We start from the raw sequence: 19,019 nt of genomic DNA on the forward strand, positions 1-19,019 counted from the left end.
TTCATATTCATGACCACATAATAAAGAGTGCTAATCAACTGCCAGGATATCTTCGATGCAACTTTCCTCCCTCGCATCAGTAGAATTGCTTCACTACTAAACATTAGTATGCACTAAACAGGAGTACATCTACTCTGTATGAATCCCAAGATGGGCCTAGCTAACTCAGTCGACCTTGTTCAGAATAATTCCATTCGATTCATTCTTTACAACTACAATTGGACATCCAGTATCTATCTGTACCATGAAACTAGCCTTAAGTCGACTGTCACTTGCCTCTCACCGTTACGTTTCTTGCCTCTAATGATGATTTAACAAAATATACTTTCATAACAACAGCTGTATCTTACCAGCACTCACCTACGGGGCAGAAACGTGGAGGCTAACAAAGACGGTTCAGCCATAGAAAGGAAAATGATAGGTGTAACCTTAAGAGATTGGAAGCGGGCAGTGTGTGGCACCTGCTTGCAATGCAAGCACTGCGAAACGACGTGACGAGGCGACCATGGCACATGTTTGAGGGTAGCCTTCAGTGTCTTGTATTGGATTAGGTGTCACATTGCTGTCATGTGGTAAAGTCGACCCAGCAAACTAAAGTCTAGCGGCACGCCTCCCATAGTGCGCTCCAACCGCTTCGCTGTCAAAGATGCTGTGGAAACCAACTGTACCCTAATTTTATTGACTGATTATTCTCTTTAAAGTACCTCTTTTAATAGGCAATGGCTAGTTCCAAAGTGCCATTTGCTGCAGCTTAGATGCAAAGCAGGCTAGTCCCACCGACGCTTACAAAACAGTGCGCCGCAAGCACACCAGCGGGCAGCAAATTACTACCAGAAGCATGTCACTAGCGTGGGTGCAACGTAATGTTGCTTCTAGGTTACAGATACGCTTACCTATTGCCATTTTATATATTTAACTATTTTGCAATACCCTTCAAGTTTTATATAACCAGGCTCGACAATACAAGCTCTATAACTATGGGTTAGACTTCTAGGTTTAAACCGAGACCAATAAATGTATGCTTAATTGAGTTCTTGAAATTCAGTTTTAACTGAAAAATCTCAGTATTCACAGCTGTCTAGCATAGCTAGTTGGCTGTTCAGTACAAGTCACACCCAGTGAAAGTTAAAATTAACGAAATAGGAAAGCCAAGGGCGTGAGGTGACGGTGTTTTTGGATAAGAGATGCAGTTGTGTGATTTGAGCCATCGCTCTGCTAGCCCATATGCCTCTGCAGACCAGGAAGCAGTACCTCCTCGCGACCTGCTAGCTAAGCACTGTTTGTTTGCTATCATCGTCCACTCAGAGCAGTTAAGTCAGTTTATCAACTGTAGAGGCAGGACACTGCGACCAAACTGTGCATGGGCATCACGAAAAAGTATAGTGTCCTGGCTACGACTCAGCGGAAGTTCCATCACTGCCATCAACACGCGGACTACGTGATGCCCTGCCCTCTCGCTCAACCCAGTGCAACAGGCTAACAATAACATGCCAACCTAGTTCAAGTAAGCTTCCATTTGCATTTTCATCTGCCTGCTACCTCATTTACCTTACGTTACTTTTTCATTGATGAGAGCAATTCTTTCTACAAGCACAGCTACAAGTACTATACCATTTGCATATTAACTATACTAGTAAATAAATTGTTCATGCTGACAAAAAAGACTTCTGACTGCACAGGATTGCCACATCAAATTGCCGAGAAAAGGCGGTAATTCATTCGTCGAAACATCATTCACCGAAAAAAAAAAAATGAAACTTGCGTTGTGAGATGAACACCAAAAGAAGTCTGTCGAATTCTTAAAAAATAAAAACCAAAAAGTCCAACTCTTAGCTATAGCCAAGTAACAAGCAAGCAACAAACCAGTACACACAGGAGTCCTTTTATTCTCTGCTGCAATGAGGCGGCGTGACATGTGAGACAATGCTGCAGTATGCAGTGACTGTACACATAAACAGGGGCTACTTGTTTCATGTAACTTATCGGTTCTCCATGGATTTGTCTCTGGCAATGACCGATTCTTCAAACTTCATCATGAAGGTCGTCCCTTTGTACCAGTGGGCCGTCACCTTGGCAGGCTGCAGAGAGTGAGAAAAAGAGAATTTCTGTAATCCAATCCAAATTCCATTAAATCAAACGCTGCTACTCCAACTGATAAGCAGGAAAAACACTGCAGCCTATTGCAGCAAATTCTTCCTATGCACATACGTGGACAGCTGCTAGTGGAAAAAGAAGGAAGCGAGCTTCAAAATAACGTTTGTTTGCAAGCTGCGATTTGAAAACTAAACATGTTGACAAGTTTGCCTGTCTGGTTAGTTTGATGACATATTATAAATTCTGACACATCTCCAACCAAATACTTTAATTTAAAACCCACCGCTTCCGAGCCAGCTCGGCTCCTTCTTCAGGGGTGACTGGGGGTGGGCAGTAGCTAGCGTCTTGAAGTATTCATGGAGGGGAGCACGAGGTCGAATGAAGAAAAGCGGTGATGCGAAAGGAGCGGGGAGGGTGTGGAGGGGTTAAGGCTGTGGATCAGGTTGTAGGAGTGTGCGGAGGCGGTCAACGGTGACTTTTCTTTTCTGAGCTGCAGCTCAAAGAAAAGTCACCATTGACCGCTTCCACACAGTCCAACAACATGACCAACAGCCTTAACCCCTCCACACCTTCTCCGCTCCTTTCGCATCACCGCTTTTCTTCTTTCGACCTCGTGCTCCCCTCCATGAATACTTAAAGGCGCTAGCTACTGCCCACCCCCAGTCACCCCTGAAGAAGGAGCCGAGCCGGCTCGGAAGCGTTGGGTTTTAAATTAAAGTATTTGGTTGGAGATGCGTTATGAGTTTATTATAAGCTCTTGATTTGAATCATTCTCTTTCCACTGGCGCCTGGAACGTCTGAGGAATCCTTCAAGTCAGAATAACCAGCAGCGTAAAAAAAAAATGTCACAGTGCCCCTTTAAGGATGCTAGGCTGAAGAGTCAACTAATGAACTGCTGTACCGATTTTGATAAAAATTTCAGTGGTGGTGTAGTTCCTTGTCATTATACTATATTATAAATTTATTTACCATAACACAAACAGAAAAAATAACTAATAGCTGTCATATAGAGCAATTAGGTCTGTCAGCTTAGAAAAACTATCATTTCAAAAATAATGAAGCTACACAAATTTTTTGTGATTAGATACCTCCTAGGTGGTTCATGGTGCACGACAAGGCCAACTGCATGTTTTGTGTTATTTCTGCAAAAATCTCACCCTCTTACAAAGTTTATTCCTTCTGCTGTCGCTATATTTTTTCAGACGTCATAATTATTTGTGCCAGAAAATATTCAGGGATCTAAAACAAAAGATCTTTTCCTGATAAAATTTCAGTCCATAAACTCCCTTAAAAGCAGCTTTTTACAAAGTAGCCTATAAATATTTTTCCTAATGGTTTTAAGCTGACTGCTGCAAATATCTCTCCCCTTCATCTCGCATTAAACACAACTTTAATACTAATGCTTCGTTCAACAATCCAGCTGTGGACATTTTTATCCCTCAGAGCTTCAACATGCATGTCCTTGTGTCATTATGCTTAAAATATTAGACTGGTCGCTAGCCCCTCACAGATACCTGGCTTAACGCTCTGTTGTTTTTATGGACTGTGTAATGGTGCACCACTGCCTAGGCAGGAATGCTGTTGGTGGACACCTAATCTAAACAAGGAAATAAACAAGCTACCGGATTTACACGACTGTAAGTCGACTCGAATGTAAGTCGACCCCCCCAAATCGCATGTCCGAAAAAAAGAAAAAAGTTGACGCGAATGTAAGTCGACACCTCCAATCGCATGTCCGAAAAAAAAACACCGGTGGAGCACTTCAAAAACGAAAATTTATTGCATAGATGGGCTATTCATCCTCATTTGAGTCATGTTCAGTGGTACTGCTGTCGTCGTCGTCGCCGCCGCTTCGATCCGACAGCACATCGTCCTCCATGGAAAGCCCGCACTTCCTAAATGACCGCACCACGACATCGCGTGGAACGGCCGCCCAAGCGGAGATCACCCACCCGCACACAGCCGCCAGGGAGGCTCTCTTCACGCGCCCCGTTGGCGCAAGTTCCCGCCCTTCTGCCGCCAGCCACTCGTTGTACTCACGCCGGTGCAAGTCCTTGAATGGCTTGTTAATGCCAACGTCTAGCAGCTGCAGCTGCCCCGTCAGACCACCGGGACTCACCAGCATATCTGTATTTTCTTTTCGGAGCTCTGCCTTCACTTTCGCGGTACCAATCAATAACTAAGTCGTCCGTCATTAAGCCTTTTTCGTTCACTCGCACAATCACACCTTTCGGGAACATTTCCTTTGCGATAGTTTTTCTTTTGAAGACAATGTACAGTCGGAGCTTTGTGCCATCTGCCAAGCATGATAGCATAACAGTGAACCGAAGTTTCTCGTTTCCTGTCATGAGAAGCTTAACCTCGCGAGCTCCCCTCACGCTCACTGTTGTGTTGCTCGTCACGTCGAAGTAGACGGGAGTCTGGTCCGCATTGCCGATTTGGCCGAGCAGGTATCGCCGCGAGTCGCGAAGCTTGAGGTAGTGCCTATGGAAGGCGAGAACTTTCTCCTCGTAAGAAGCAGGCAGCTTCTGGCATACACTAGTACGTCGACGAAGAGAGAAGCCAGCCCTCTTCATAAATTTTGAAGCCCAAGCTCTGCTGGCTTTGAAGTCTGTTCGGAGCATTCCAGCTTCCGCAGCAAAGACCCGGCCTTGTTGCGTGATCATTTTGCATGTCACTGGAAGGGACCGATCACGTATTTCGGTGACATACGCTGCAAGCTTGACCTCCAGCTCCAGAAAGCGTCCCGACTTCGGCCCGCGGAAACCTCTTCCCTTGGAGTCGCAATCGAAAATTTTGCCTCGCTGCTTCCGCCACTCCCGCACCAACCGTTTAGAAACGTCGACCTTGCGGCCCGCCGCACAGTTGTTGGTTTCTTCGGCGTAAATGATGGCCTCCCTCTTGAACGCTGCAGTGAATGAGCGCCGAATGCTTTTCAAAAAGCACCAACTCCAAGCACCACCAAAAAAAGAGTGATCGGTGTCGGGGCGTCGGCTCTTCCAGCAAACATCGGCATTCCCCAGAAGCGCCGCTGTTACGTATTGCGCAACCAACTTAAATAGCGGCTCTTCCATCAGATAGCCACACTCCCGGGCGCTGGCGCAGACTCCGCGATTGGAACAGCGGGACAGCGGCCTTTCCCGCAAGTGAAACGAAATGAAATTGGTTTTGGGGGAAAGGAAGTGGCGCAGTATTTGTCTCAAATATCAGTGGAAACCCAGTTGTAAGGGAAGAGATAAAGGAGGGAGTGAAAGAAGAAAGGAAGAACAAGGTGCCGTAGTGAAGGGCTCCCGAATAATTTCGACCACCTGGGGATCTTCAACCTGCTGTACTGACATTGCACAGCACACGGGCGCCTTTGCGTTTCGTTTCCATCGAAACGCTGCCGCCGCGGTCGGGTTCTAACCCGGGTATCCTGTTCAGTAGCACTGAACCATCGCGGTGGGTAACGGTGTGCGCAGTAAAAATAAAAAATGAAAAATCCTGGCCAAAAAGCCCGCAGAATACCTGAATGCTACGCTTGGAGCCGTAGAGCAAACAAAAACTTCTAGCATCACAGTAGCGTCCCTGATAGATTTTTTTTCTTGCTTTTATTGGCAGTTCAAGGTTTCGTTTCGATTGTAAGTCGACCGCCCCACCCCCCCAATTCGGAATTTTAAATTGCAAAAAAAGGCTCGACTTATAATCGTGTAAATACGGTATGCTGAGTTATACAGCATGCTTGTCTCATGCTGTTAAGTGGCCGAAGTTGACATGGGGTCCCAGTTCACCTTTTCCTCTCATTTCGTGCCAGGATATCATTAAGGGCTTCCGTTATCACACAGCATAACCACACATCATGCACTCAATGCGTGGTTATTTTCCAGCTTTCACGTCACACAGAATGGCACCGCTGCTAGTGCCTCACAATACACAAATGGTCACACAGTCATACAGAAAGTACAAAATAGCAAAACAAAGGCACTCACAAAATTGCAGCCGATCAGGATGGCCTCAATTATCCCAGCTACAAATGAAGCACAGTTAAGACTGCCTGCAAGCAAAAAGCAGCAACCAAGATGAATTACACAAATAAACAGAAAAAAGACATAGCCAGGAAGCTACACCAAAAGCTAACTAGGTCAACAAGGAACGCCAACAAGTAAAAACTTGGCATAACTTGGAATGCACAGAAGCGAGTTATTTATGGCATCCCGTTCGCGTGTAGAAAAGGTTACATCACCCAGACTGGCTGATAGCGGCGCGTCGCATGAACATGAATTATTCTTGGAAAATGGCACAGGAGCCCATCTCCCATTTAGTTGTGAGCACGGCACTAGCAAAGTGCAGTTGCACAAAATGACTATCTAGGTGAAAAGCAAAGGCATCATGGCAAAAAACTGACAGACTCTTACTATACCAGGAAAACAGGGGCTGATTGCAGGAGCACTGCTTTTTTTAATTATGCATGCAAAAGGGCGCGAGTGCTTTCATAAACAGTGTAGAAGAATGTGAGATATGTCAATTGTAATACTCCACCCATAACAGACATATCTTATCCGGCTTTCCTGGAAATGAACCATTATTGAAACTTCAAAGTCGTCCTGTCATCCAACCATATATTGTCTTACATGACAGAAGCCAACAATCAGCGAAACCAAAGAGCATAGGGGATGTTCTCTTTTTTTTTGTAATTTGTGGTGTTCACCAGTGGGTATAATAGGGCAACTACTAAAAGATAATCGATTACAAAGCAAAACAAAAACAACCACAAGCCGCCAGTGGGATCTGAACCCACCACCTCCAAATTTCACGCCCGGTGCTCTACCAACTAAGCTATAGCAATGGCTGTCCAATCTTCTGCTTTCAGAGGTGCAGTGTAACCGAACCTTGACAGCGTTCACCAGCGCCACCCTCGTCCATAGCGGCGGACGCAGTACTTCCCGTATTACCAAGAGTGCACATAGGAATGCGATCGAGAGTGAGGGCGGAAGCTATGCGAGAACCCTCCTATGCTGTGTAAAGCATCAAGACTGCCAGAATCGAGACCCTCCTTGGCTAGGGAGCAGATAAGACAAGGGAAACAATGGGCTTGCTATGTAATGCTAAAATCGTTTTATCTAATAAATGTCCGCATAAAAATTCTGCCTTCAATTTCAGTCAGTTGACCATTAGCAATGCCATTTGTTTTCCTCCCAGAAAGTATTCTTTTGAAAACTACATGTAGGGTTACCCCATGTGCACCTTGCAATAGTGGGGTGAAGCAACAATACCAACAACTGCGGTCCATGCATAAAAAGGTAACTGAGAGCAAATTTAAGTTGACCTTTATTGATGACCGCATTTTATAGCAAAGAGACTACTTTCCCTTTAAATGAAGCTCTTGCAAGCTAGAAGAAATCAAAAGAAAAAATTAAATACAGCTACTGCTGCCACCGCATTTTATAGAGCATTTTTTAGAGCGAAAGCTCCACTTCACGACCAAAGCGGCAAAAGCCAATTTGTTGCTGAAGCCTTGACCTTGACCTTGAATGAATAAATAAATAAAATATTGCTTCCACTGGGATTCGAACCCGCAGCCGCGCATACAGATCAGCTTCACTGCCTCTGCACGAGAGCACTATGCTGTCGCCACAGCCAATCATGCCTTGTGCTAAACTGAAACACAATCTTGCGCTGTGCATTGAACGGCATTGTTTTCATCAGCTTCCATCTGCGGCATGAACAGAGCAGATCAGATCAGCTCAAGCTTGATCAGAGGTTTACCCGAATCTGATATCGCTGTCAGACGTGCCGATTACCCAGCAAGGCAAAACCATGAGCCAATCGGGCTAAACGCATGCTTTCACATGTCTACTCGGTTTAACCACTATAAAACCCAACCCTATATATATAAATATATTTACTTAACAACCTGCCTTCTCGCGAAGAGCTACCTAGACCGCAACCCAATCCAAGCGACCAAAAGCCCAACGATGGCCGCACCTGCCCACCATAGAGGAGCAGTGGCGCATCTTAAAACCGCTGAACCACTGTGCCAGGAGTGGTAGGAAGACTGCCAAGGATCTACGGATGTAGAGATTGACCAATTCCGTATATTTGGACGTTTACCCATTATCGCTATCCGAACAACTGCCATCCGAGAACTCTAGATCTGAACACCAGAACTGAAGAGAAAACCGAACTGCTAGAACATCTAATTTGCATCTGGCCTAACTGTGCAAATAAACCATCCTTTTTTTTGCGAGTACCTCAGGTTACGCTACAGTACCATTCATTTCCCAGTGGTGATCATGGAATCCTTTTCAATCTTGACGTCACTGGTTCAAATCGAGTGGAGTGGAGGAAAAAATTTTATATCTATAAATTCGAATTTTCTCAGCAAGAAATGCCACTTTTGTCACCAAACATCAACACCTTCACAAGAAAAAAATACGTTTTACAAACAACAACATTTGGGTGGTTTTCCTCAGTGTCCCTTAAAGTATGGGTCTGCAAATGAAAATTTTTAGTATTGAAGATGTCGTAATGAAATTAGGTGTGCATAAGTTTCCTGCTCCTGTTTCCAAAAATGTAATTAGTTTCAGTATATCTCAATTAGCCATATTATAGGAAAATAACTGAAACCTAATTAGTTAAATTCTTAAGGGTCATTAAGACACTTTCTTTCTGTATTTTTTGGCTTTGATTATTAAAATGAAGCCGTAGCCAAAGACCTGCCATCTGGAGCTATGCTAATTAATTACATTGATGTTGAAGTACTACCTCGATGGAAAGAAACGCTAACAACTCGGCACCAACACGCTCCGCTGTTGGAATTTATCTTCATCGCGCTTTTACCTGGGTGGTACAAAAAAGACATTAGAGTCGTCCTAGAATGTATCACGGACGAGTCTAGGGTCTTTTTGCTATCACCGAAGTAAAAGCGCGGTGAAAAGAAATTGAAACAGCAGAGCGTGTTGGCGCCAGGTTGTTCGCGTTTCTTTCCATCGAGGTAGTACATCATCATATAAAAATGCTAAATTTTGTCCAAGCACCACAATAATGAAGTATAGTTAGGGGACATTACGGTTCACAAAAGTTGGAATGTTTGACTCACCTAAACAAAAACAGCATAGCTCCACAGTTTAAGTATTTCAGAATTCAACAGTATCAGATTAATTGAAATTGCACCATAAAAGGCTAGTCATGTAGTCAAAGGCCAGTCAAAGAAATTGCACCATAACGCTAGTCATGTTGGCAAAAAACATGAAGCTGAGAAAATCATTTGAAGTAGGTACGTGCGCCGGCCATTCAGAGATCGATGTAGAGGCCTTTAAAAACAGCGCAATGTGAACGTTTCAAAAATATTTCACAGCAGCGAGTATTACCATGTAGTGGGGAAGGGGCTCAGCTTTCAAACAGAACCAAGATGGCGGCCATCAGGGACGCGGTCATGGGAAGTGACGGGCGCGAAGTCCTGCCACATTTTGCTCTGAAATAGCCATTTCCGGGCTTCGTAGGTGTGAAATATATGAATATTTAGTAGTTGGAGGTCGAATTTAGACCTTGAAACTTTAGAGTGTATATTGATCCTGAATATGCCATTTTTGCCAAGTCGAAATTCTCGCATTTAGTTTATCATTTCAAGACCTGCGTCTCCCCTTAACCCTTTGCAGGACAGTGGGACTCATGCTGTCCCATGTGCTTCAAATGACAGCATATGGACAACAGTGCACCTACATATGATAAGTTTTCAAGCGGAATACTACTGAACTTCCAAAAAAGCCATTTCGCTTGCTGCTATCTTTTGCTAATAGGCCTCCTTGGTGTTCCATGAATTTTTACACACGTTTGACTTGACGTTTGACATGGCGTATTTTGGCGGGAAAAAACATTTTTAAAAAAACTGCTAAGCTTTTGAGCTGTTTCCATCAGTAACTGCCTCTGATGCATTTTTCAGTTCTGCTGAAAGTTTTATTATACGTCAAAAAGACTGAACTACAGATATGCACCACATTACAGGCTTTTTACGGAGTCATTGGTAAAAATATGTACAACTTTTTTCTGCAAAACCAGCAGTCAAAAATGCTTGAAAGTGATGTGACTCAATTTCCACTCATTCTGAGTGCAATTTTACCACTTGTATGTGTGTGAGACATGCATGCAGCCTGCGCCTTATGAAGCGTTAAGCTTTCAACAGGAGCCAAGCTGAAATGGCCCGACATGCACAACTCAGGTGCTTCTCTCATGATGACCAAACTCACCTCTGTCTTTGGGAACGGAGATGAACTTGATGACCAAAGGGTCCTTTTCTATCAAGTAGTCTGGCTCAAAGTAAAGGGTGAAAAACTGCTCTTATTTTATCAACCCTACGCTGAACATTTGTCTGCTCTAGCAAGACAATCCACATACCAGCTGCGGTGAAAAAAAAAAGAGGACAAAACCACACTAAAACCTGCGCAATCTTTTCAGAACTGTCTCATCACATGACAGCTATAGTCTGATAGAAATTAAGAAAACGGCTTTTCCTTGTCAAAGGGCCTTCTTCCAACCAATGGTGTCGGCAGATTCTCAAGAACCTGCTAGCGTGACAATGCGGGAAGTGGCAGATGAAAGGGGATAGTCCCCTTCCTACATTGTGACTCTACTACCTGCATTGTCACGACACTGTTGGCTAGAAGGGGCCCCTTGGACAGAAAAAAAGACGCTTTTTCCTTGACTTGCATCCGACTATAACAATTTTTTACTGCATGCAGCACTGTAGCTGCAATGCTGATGAAATGCACTCACGCAATGCAGTGCTGACTTGTCTTTGCATGTTAGAAGGTGCGCCTGTTAGGCACCAACTGGCACCACCCCCTTTTAAACAGGCAATGACAAATAAATTATGCATGCACGACCAGCTACTTGGTATTACAGTTATTTATTTAACTCAATTGCTTTTTCACTTTTTCATTTACTCTCATGCTTTCAAAGCTCGCCAGCATTACAAAGACGAGTGGGGAAACAAATAAAACTAATGACAACTTATTCGAATCAAGTCTATTCGGAGTGTGTAAGAATGGAGGTCAGAAGATAGCTCACATATGCTTTGAGAGCAGGCACTGAATCTGTATATGTAAACGCTTGCATGCAACGATGACATGCTAATTTTCAAGTGGCGAAGGTTCAAGTGTAAGCACTACTTTTGCACACGTCTAACTGACAAGAACGGGACACACAAAGTGAACAAGGGCAGGAGAAGTCTCAGGGTGCTTGCCAATGTTTCGACAAGGGGACTAGTCTTCACAGACAAAGACAAGCCTTCTTGTCGAAACTCTGGCAAGTATCCTGAGGTTCCCCCTACCTTGCTCACTTTGTGTTGTCAAGAGACCATCTGCCTGCCCTCTCTCTACCATGGACTGCCAAGAATGTAATCTATGGTTTGACAGAACAACACCATCTGGTCAGATAGTAGCATGGTTGAATAAGTCTTGGGTCACTAACCAATTGTCAAAAAACAAACATAGTTGACGTTTCCGAACCCACAGGGATTCTGAAACGGCAACGAACTGTTTTTGTTTTTTGAGTGTTGTTTGGTCAGTGACTCGTTTAACATGAATGGGAACTCACCTGGGTCACTATTCCCTAGCATGGCAAACAAAGATGACAACCTTTGCCTCATTGACCCTCCCGCATCAAGGCACTTGTCAGGCGGAACACTACGCACAATATGAGGAAGGTGAAGAAATCAGAGGAAGTGAAAGGCAAGGATACAGGTCTTCTCATCATCATTGGCCTGCTCGAGCTTGTCAGCCTCCTTGCCAAAGAGTGTCTGCAAAGTGCAGTAAAAAAAAACATGAGGCAAGAAAGAATGAAAATATGCTTCACCCGAAAACCTCTCAACGTCTAGTCTCCATTTATTGAACAAAACTGGAATGAAATGATCATTCTGCAAGCATGAGTCAGGCTAAAAGCACCTTTTAGCTTTCCTTGGACCACTCAGAAGTGATTTACAGTTCAGCCCATAAATTTTATGCAAGCATGACTTCATATAGTACGTGGCGTATGATATAACTTTCAAGCAATTAAATCACATGCCTCCTTACCTCGGTGTATCTGTGGATTCATAATTCTTGAACTTTCAAAAAATGCATTCCATGATGCAACTTTCATTTATATGAGCCTTTCCTGCTTTGTTTGTTAATGTGCTAGAGTATACATAGATGTGCACTAAAAGAAAACACGACGCAACGACTACCTGACTCGGATTCAATAACATGCAACACAGAATGCACTGAGGCACATGACACATTGAGCACAGTGTGCAGAGGCTCAGAATTCAATATGGCATGATTGAACATTACAGGCGTGCTAATAAAAAATTTTTGGTTTCAAAGTGATTAGGAATAATAAAAACTAGATGCAAATCGAATCAAATAGTTTCAAATATAGACACAGGGCATCTAAACTAAAAACAAGCATTTTGCACAATGTGCAGCTACAAACTGAAACAAATGTATTGCGAGTTTTGTTTTCACCTATCATGAGCATTATTGCTGCCAGGTATAGCAGGCATTCAATAAAAGAAGGGGAATCATGTAGTAACAGTAACTTCACTATGTAGACGTAATAGCCTGTTTATGTTTCCTCCAGTAACAACCGCATTCAGTGAGAAAAGGTAGAATATCACAGTTTGACTTAATGTTCACATATGACAGCTAGAGGAGTTTACTGAATGCGGTCGTGAAGCAAAGGTGGCCTGATACCTCCTTACTGAAGGAGTGACGTCAGAGGTCAATTATGGAAGGGGCAAGTTGTAAAGCACTGCGGGCAAAATGTAACAAGACGGCTCGCAAAACAGACACAAGAGCAGCAACGTAAGCGGGATCATCCCTTCTGCGCTCTCTTGCAACGCCGGCTGTGGAATGCTGCCCGAAACTCGGCTTTATGACGACACAGAATGTCGGGGCATGCTGAATGCTGTAGAAATGTCACGACATGCTTTCCTTATTTACACCTGCTTACTTTTGATTTCCTCAGGTTATTCAATGCGTATGTGACCACATGTACTACTATGCACCAACAATCTGTCTTGTGAGTAGGCACTGCAAAAACTATTGCAGCAACAAAGAGGAAATAACTACAGCGTGAAAGCAGCTTAACCCAAATGAGTATCTGCTACTCACTATACTTGGACATCTTATGAACGCAACCAACAACTTCGATCAAGATGTGCACTGCCCATTCGTGCCGACTGGAAATGACAACAACATTCACATAGAAAAATAAATCATGCAATGGGTAAGAGTCACGAGAGTTGCTTGAGAAGATGACGGACTCAGTTTTATGTGTGCAATGCTCTTGAAATCAATGATCTTCTCGGCCTTTTGCAAGCAAAATCAGCATTTGTGTATCAAAACACCTACGAGTGCAAACTGAGAAGGGGTCACATATGTGTAATAAATTTAGTTGCTGCTTAAGTTCATTCTGCGGGTGGGCTACTCTCTCAGAAAAAATATTTCAACATTAATATCATCAGCCTAACTATATCCATTTATCCCTGCAAACTTCCTAACTGCAATAACAAAGAAGTTGAAATGGCAGCGTGGTGTACGCAAATGCACACACGAGAGAGAATGAAAAAGGAAGAGAAAAGTTGTTTTCCAGTCCTATGTCTGCTGTTCACTGTCTGAAGCCTGTGTACGATACAACACACTTGGGTAACGAGGATGCTGCTTTAAAAAAGGACCATCCTTTGGAGCCCTAGCACGCCAACGATGAGCTTTTCCCGATCTTCAGCCTGTATTCAGTGCGTGTGATATGATGCTAAACTCCTCGACCTATACGATTCTCTAAACCATTACAATGTTTGCCTTCTCTTCAAATCCAGTGCTAATCTAAAGTGCCAGTGGTTGTCTTCCCTTTCCTGCCTACTCTTCCTGTTTTCAGCTAGGAAATCATGAACTCCTGCAGTGGCCATAACTGAGCTGATGATGACAATAATAACGAAGAGTTTGAAAGATGACCAACAAGTTATTTCATGAACACACTACTAGGCAGCAGCTAATGACAAACAGCTCCAGAAATCTCATGCAGCTTTCACCTTCCACACGGTGGATTTGACGAACAGCAGAATGTTGAGGAGCTTGGTCTCCCTCTTGTAGTTCTTTTCACGGACAAACAGTAGGTCGAGCACCCTCTGGCCGACATGGAAGCCCAACTCCGAAAGCCTGCAAGCCATTTCCATCAGATAATCTGGAGAGGATGGTTCAATCACCTCCAGAGAATCTTTCGGGAAATTAATTAATTGCTCCACCTTAAAGATATGACGATAGCGTAGTGGGTTAGGCTTTGACACCTTTGAACGCATTTTTCACTAAGTGAGTGATCAATTACAGACTCTAAATCTTTTTTAAATTAGCATCATAAAGCATTGGCTTTTCATTCTGAGCATTCTGACACCTTTTAACCCCCGTTTCCAATTTCTTTAATTAATCAATCACAATGATTTCATTAACTCGTTTATGCCTATAACAAATCAATCATCAATCACTACAAACCACAAATCATCATCATATAATTTTTTTTACGAAGCCCCCGATTATTTCCAACATGCAGCGCTGACTACGCCAACGGCTTTTCGACCGAATAAAAACTGTTAGCTAGCACACTTACTACTACATGCACCATCTCTAATTTCAACCCCCTGAGGTTCTTTAATGTGCACTGACATCACAGAGTGTAAGGACCTCCAGCATTTCATCCCCATTGAAATGTGACCGCTGTGGCCTGCATCGAACCCGTGTCTTTCAGGTCGGCAGCAGAGTACCATAACCATTGAGCCACTGCAGCGGATCCACCTCCATAGGAGTTCGTTGCTGGCGTGATCTATATGCTGTGGTGAATGTATGTCTGCACACATGATTTTATGTTAGTGGCGACTACTTCAGCCCACAGTCATCAAGCCTAGGCATCAATAATCTTCATACAGGTTTCAGAGCAAGGATTTGAAGCAAACTGTCAAGTAGAAGCTAATAACACAAAGGCAAGTGAATTGGAATTCAATTGACCCAGGTAATAAGTGGAGAAGTGATAGTGTTGGAGAGAGACAAATTTTAAATAAACGCACGGAGTTCATCACAATAGTTGCCTTTCGTCGACATCACCAGCTGATCTAGGTGGTGTGTCCTCATTCCCTCGCGATGTAAGCACTTTCTTATCTCATGGCAAGCAGTTCTTCTACACAAGGTCCAGTATGAAGCAAGAGTGCTGTCAACAGCTAGCACATATATATATAAGGTTATGAGCAAACAAGAAAAGGTTAGTTTACAATAATGAAATGAAACAGCTCAATCTACAAGTATTCACTTCGGTAGCCTTGCAGAACACAAAAAGCAGCCTTCTGCAAAAAAAAAAAGATAACAGTAACCAATAAATTTCCTTTACTACCATGTTATTGCACCCATCACATGAAGTACCTCCCATCAAGGTCTTTGAGGTAATAAACTGAAATAAGGTGAGATCGAGGCGAGCGGCACCTGCCTGGCTTACATGGGTCACACTGCGGCGGTTTGAATGTAAAGCTTGCGCGGTATGCAGCAGTATGGCGAGTTCTCGTCCTGAATTTTCCTTCGGTCATTCTCAAAAGACTATCGACGTACGATTTTGCTTGCACTCGAACTGATGTGCGACAGAAATTCCTCTTCAGTATTAGCTGCCCTACATGAACGCAATAAAGTTACCAACTTCAAAGCTTCCAAAGCGCGATTCTGCAGCCGTGAAAAATTTCGGTTACCAAGCATGCGGATTCGAATGGATCACCGCCGCCGAAAGATTTAAAGTGCACATGACTAAAGTCCACGACTCACTTCGTCTGAAGCTCGGGAATGGTGTAGACTCTGTTCTGGCAATACTGCACAATTTCGGAGAACAGAAGGCCGAACACGCTGATGTGGATCTGTGGAAAGCATACATTTACTTTGCGTCAAAACAATGGCAGAAAACAATAACGCCGACGGAAGGGGGTAGACCAGCGGTTAAACAAGTGGCACAGGCTAGACACATCATTCCAATGCAACTACGTACGTCGTTTCTGCTTTTGCTGAGTGGCTTGTCCAAAATGCTGACTCTGTTTCTCAGATTGGACATTTTGAGCACTTCAGATAACTCGGTTTCCTCGGCTGTGGACTACGAGACGTTCCGCTTGCTTCTGTTAGAGTGTACTAGAATATTTTGAGTGGCTCGACCGGCTGCCGTGGAGCGGGCCTTTTCGTGTAGAAAAGTAGCGGCGGCGCTGTAGTCGCCCACTCTTGAAAGCGTCGCCCGGCCACCCCGGCCTCGCAGGCGGCTGCTCACCGGTGCGTTTGCAGAAACAGCGAGTTTTCGCAAAAAGAACGTAAAAAATGGATGTTTCATCGCAACTGAACTACATTGCCGTCCCGGCTACAACTAACCTGCGCTGGGCGAGCACCTGGTTGGCTCGGAGAGATTTTTTTATGATGCGCGAAATGGTTGTAACATGACTGGCTGTGGTGAAGCACGACAAAAGGTTATTTTAGAAAGAAAAACTGGTAATGGCGCAAGAAACGGGCACAGAGAAGGCACACAAAAGACAGGACTGACGCCAACTTACAACTCTTGTAAGTTGTAAGTTGGCGTCAGTCCTGTCTTTTGTGTGCCTTCTCTGTCCCCGTTTCTTGCGCCATTACCAGTTTTTCTTTCAACATGAACCAACTCGCCCAAACTAGAGTTTTACTTGACGTTATTCTAGAAAACCATATTTTAACCTGCTGCTTGTAAGCAGGATCAACGTCACTATTTGAGCGCTCAGTGCCCTGGCTTTCGGCAGGTTTTTTAATGTGTGCACCACATAGGATGTATTCATGATAATTAATAAACCACAGGAGATTGTTCAACACGAAATAAATTATCCTCACAGCACCATACCATACACAGCTAAAAGGAGAAGTCAGCAGTAGGAATTTCAACGATACGGTGCATGTAGACCCCTACGTGAAGACTTCACGCCACAGGGTTCACTTTTTAGCTGTGTAGTGGAGTATTCAAGGCACCCATCATGCTATAAACTTCTGCAAGGTGAGGAAAACCCTTGTTTTAGCCTTTCAAGGCCCTTTAAGCTTCAAGAATACTGAGTTTTGCACTTCGAGGATCAAAAGCAGACCATGTGGCCTGAAGACTTGACTACAACCCTGCAATTCATTACAATTGAAGACAGCTGGCGCACCATTAAAAACCAAAACAGAAATGCCAAATACAAAGCAGAACAAGCATTCCAATTATTGATCTAGGCATTGTTTACAAACATACATACTGGAGCAGTTGCTATGCTGTTGTATTCTGCCAGAAAAATATGTGCTGCAACCATAAAAAGCACCCTATTTAGAGGACGATGGATGCTAAATGGGATTGAAATGAATAAATCAGTGACAACTAAAGCAAACCACGAGAAAAATTATTTCGCAATGTACGCAGTTGTGTACAAAGTGCCCTAAAGGGTTGAATGCAATTTTCTCATGCATTTAGTCATTTGCATCGTTTTTTTGCCGAACATCAGCACAGCCACGCATGCATAGATAATTTTACACAGAGGTGGGATTAGACATTGGTGGCACTGACACAGTTAATCGCAAGGGAAGGCCTGAGTACTGGGTAAAGTAGACAATAAACTGGTGATCAGGATAGATGTAAGTGAAACTGGTGTATTTTATTGACTAAACAAATCAACTGTAATACAAAGGCAGAGAAAACTGCAATATGTTAGTGGAAATTGAGTGCACTGGAAGATACATTGCACAAAATTTGAGCCCCCTGAAATATTAGCTTGTTTTAAAAAAAATAATTGCTTTGCTTCCAATTTTCTTTTGAAGCTCAAGCAAAATTTCGGAGCAAGTCAGCTGTAGAACAAACTTCCTTTCTGCAAAGTATCACAACAAACACATTTGTTTTTGATACAAAAGAAAATTTCATGACTGCTGCAGGACATGTGATGGCAATGACAGTAATGAGCCGATTGCTGCTGCCACACAGCAAAAGTGGTAAAATCCCGCACACATCAGGGTCACAGAGGCAGATTTCTCCGGTAACAAGACAAGTTGCAATGTGTGAAAGAAGTGTGATGCGGTATATGTGCACATTGATAATGCCCATTTCACGAAGTGCCAAATCCAATAGATTCCTGTGCTGAATCAAAAAATAGCAATGCATCCATTGATGCCCCAGTTTTACCAAAGAAACAGGTTGAACAGATTGTCTGGAATTTTTGTCAAATTCGCCTAACAGCATTAGCAGCAGCCAAGAAGCAAAGTACCAGCAACAAGGTTGGTAAAAGCGGGGCGTTACACAGCGAAACTAATCGAACTAGCAGACAGCTGCCTTGTCTTTCATTCATACAAGCTTGGCAGATGGCAAACATGAAAGAGTTGCCTCACTTTTTGCTCAGAGGAAAACTAGTGGATTGCTGTATCACTACACATAGCATTTGAGAGAAACAGTAGAAAACAGGCACAGAGGCAAAGAAATGTCAGGAGACAAAGCTTGCTTTGCTCTGTGAGCACACACAGATGACACATTAGGGACCTCCTATCGGACGAACAGTTGCCTACAAAATCAGACTGCGCCCTGAGCAAGATGTGATAAATGACTGCATACACATCCCTATGTTTCGTGCATGTCAAGAAATTTCAGTGAAGCAGTAATCACGTCATGGAGCACAAACTTTTAACAGAAATCAAAGAGAAGTACTGGTTCAAAGCTCTGCTGGCAGGAGAAAAACATTTTGGTGACTTCCTCTGTTTCACTGCACTAAAGCACCAACATGCACATTCTGCATAAAGAGAGCACACAGCATTGCAGTACATTAAGAATTAGCAACTGTTCAGTAGCGTTAAAGCATGTGTATAAGCACACATCTGGCCAATTTGCAGATGGTAGGATTAAAGTTTCTTCTACGCTTCCTGTCACGT

At 43.5% G+C, this 19,019-nt stretch overlaps 1 protein-coding gene across 1 annotated transcript; it reads right to left on the reverse strand.

Annotated features, from left to right (window-relative positions):
• Nucleotides 1-1,866: 1,866 nt before the first annotated feature.
• On the reverse strand, nt 1,867-16,327 carry Trs31 (trafficking protein particle complex subunit 31). Its single transcript, XM_077644419.1, has 7 exons — nt 16,123-16,327; nt 15,906-15,994; nt 14,141-14,267; nt 11,812-11,869; nt 10,320-10,379; nt 6,063-6,127; nt 1,867-2,078 (listed from the first exon to the last, which is right to left on the reverse strand). Exons 1-7 carry the CDS (start codon nt 16,183-16,185, stop codon nt 1,980-1,982), a joined length of 561 nt encoding a protein of 186 aa, XP_077500545.1. The 5' UTR covers nt 16,186-16,327; the 3' UTR covers nt 1,867-1,979.
• Nucleotides 16,328-19,019: the final 2,692 nt, after the last annotated feature.

This window comes from Amblyomma americanum, chromosome 11 (assembly GCF_052857255.1).
Source record: "Amblyomma americanum isolate KBUSLIRL-KWMA chromosome 11, ASM5285725v1, whole genome shotgun sequence".
Lineage (NCBI taxonomy): Eukaryota > Metazoa > Arthropoda > Arachnida > Ixodida > Ixodidae > Amblyomma > Amblyomma americanum.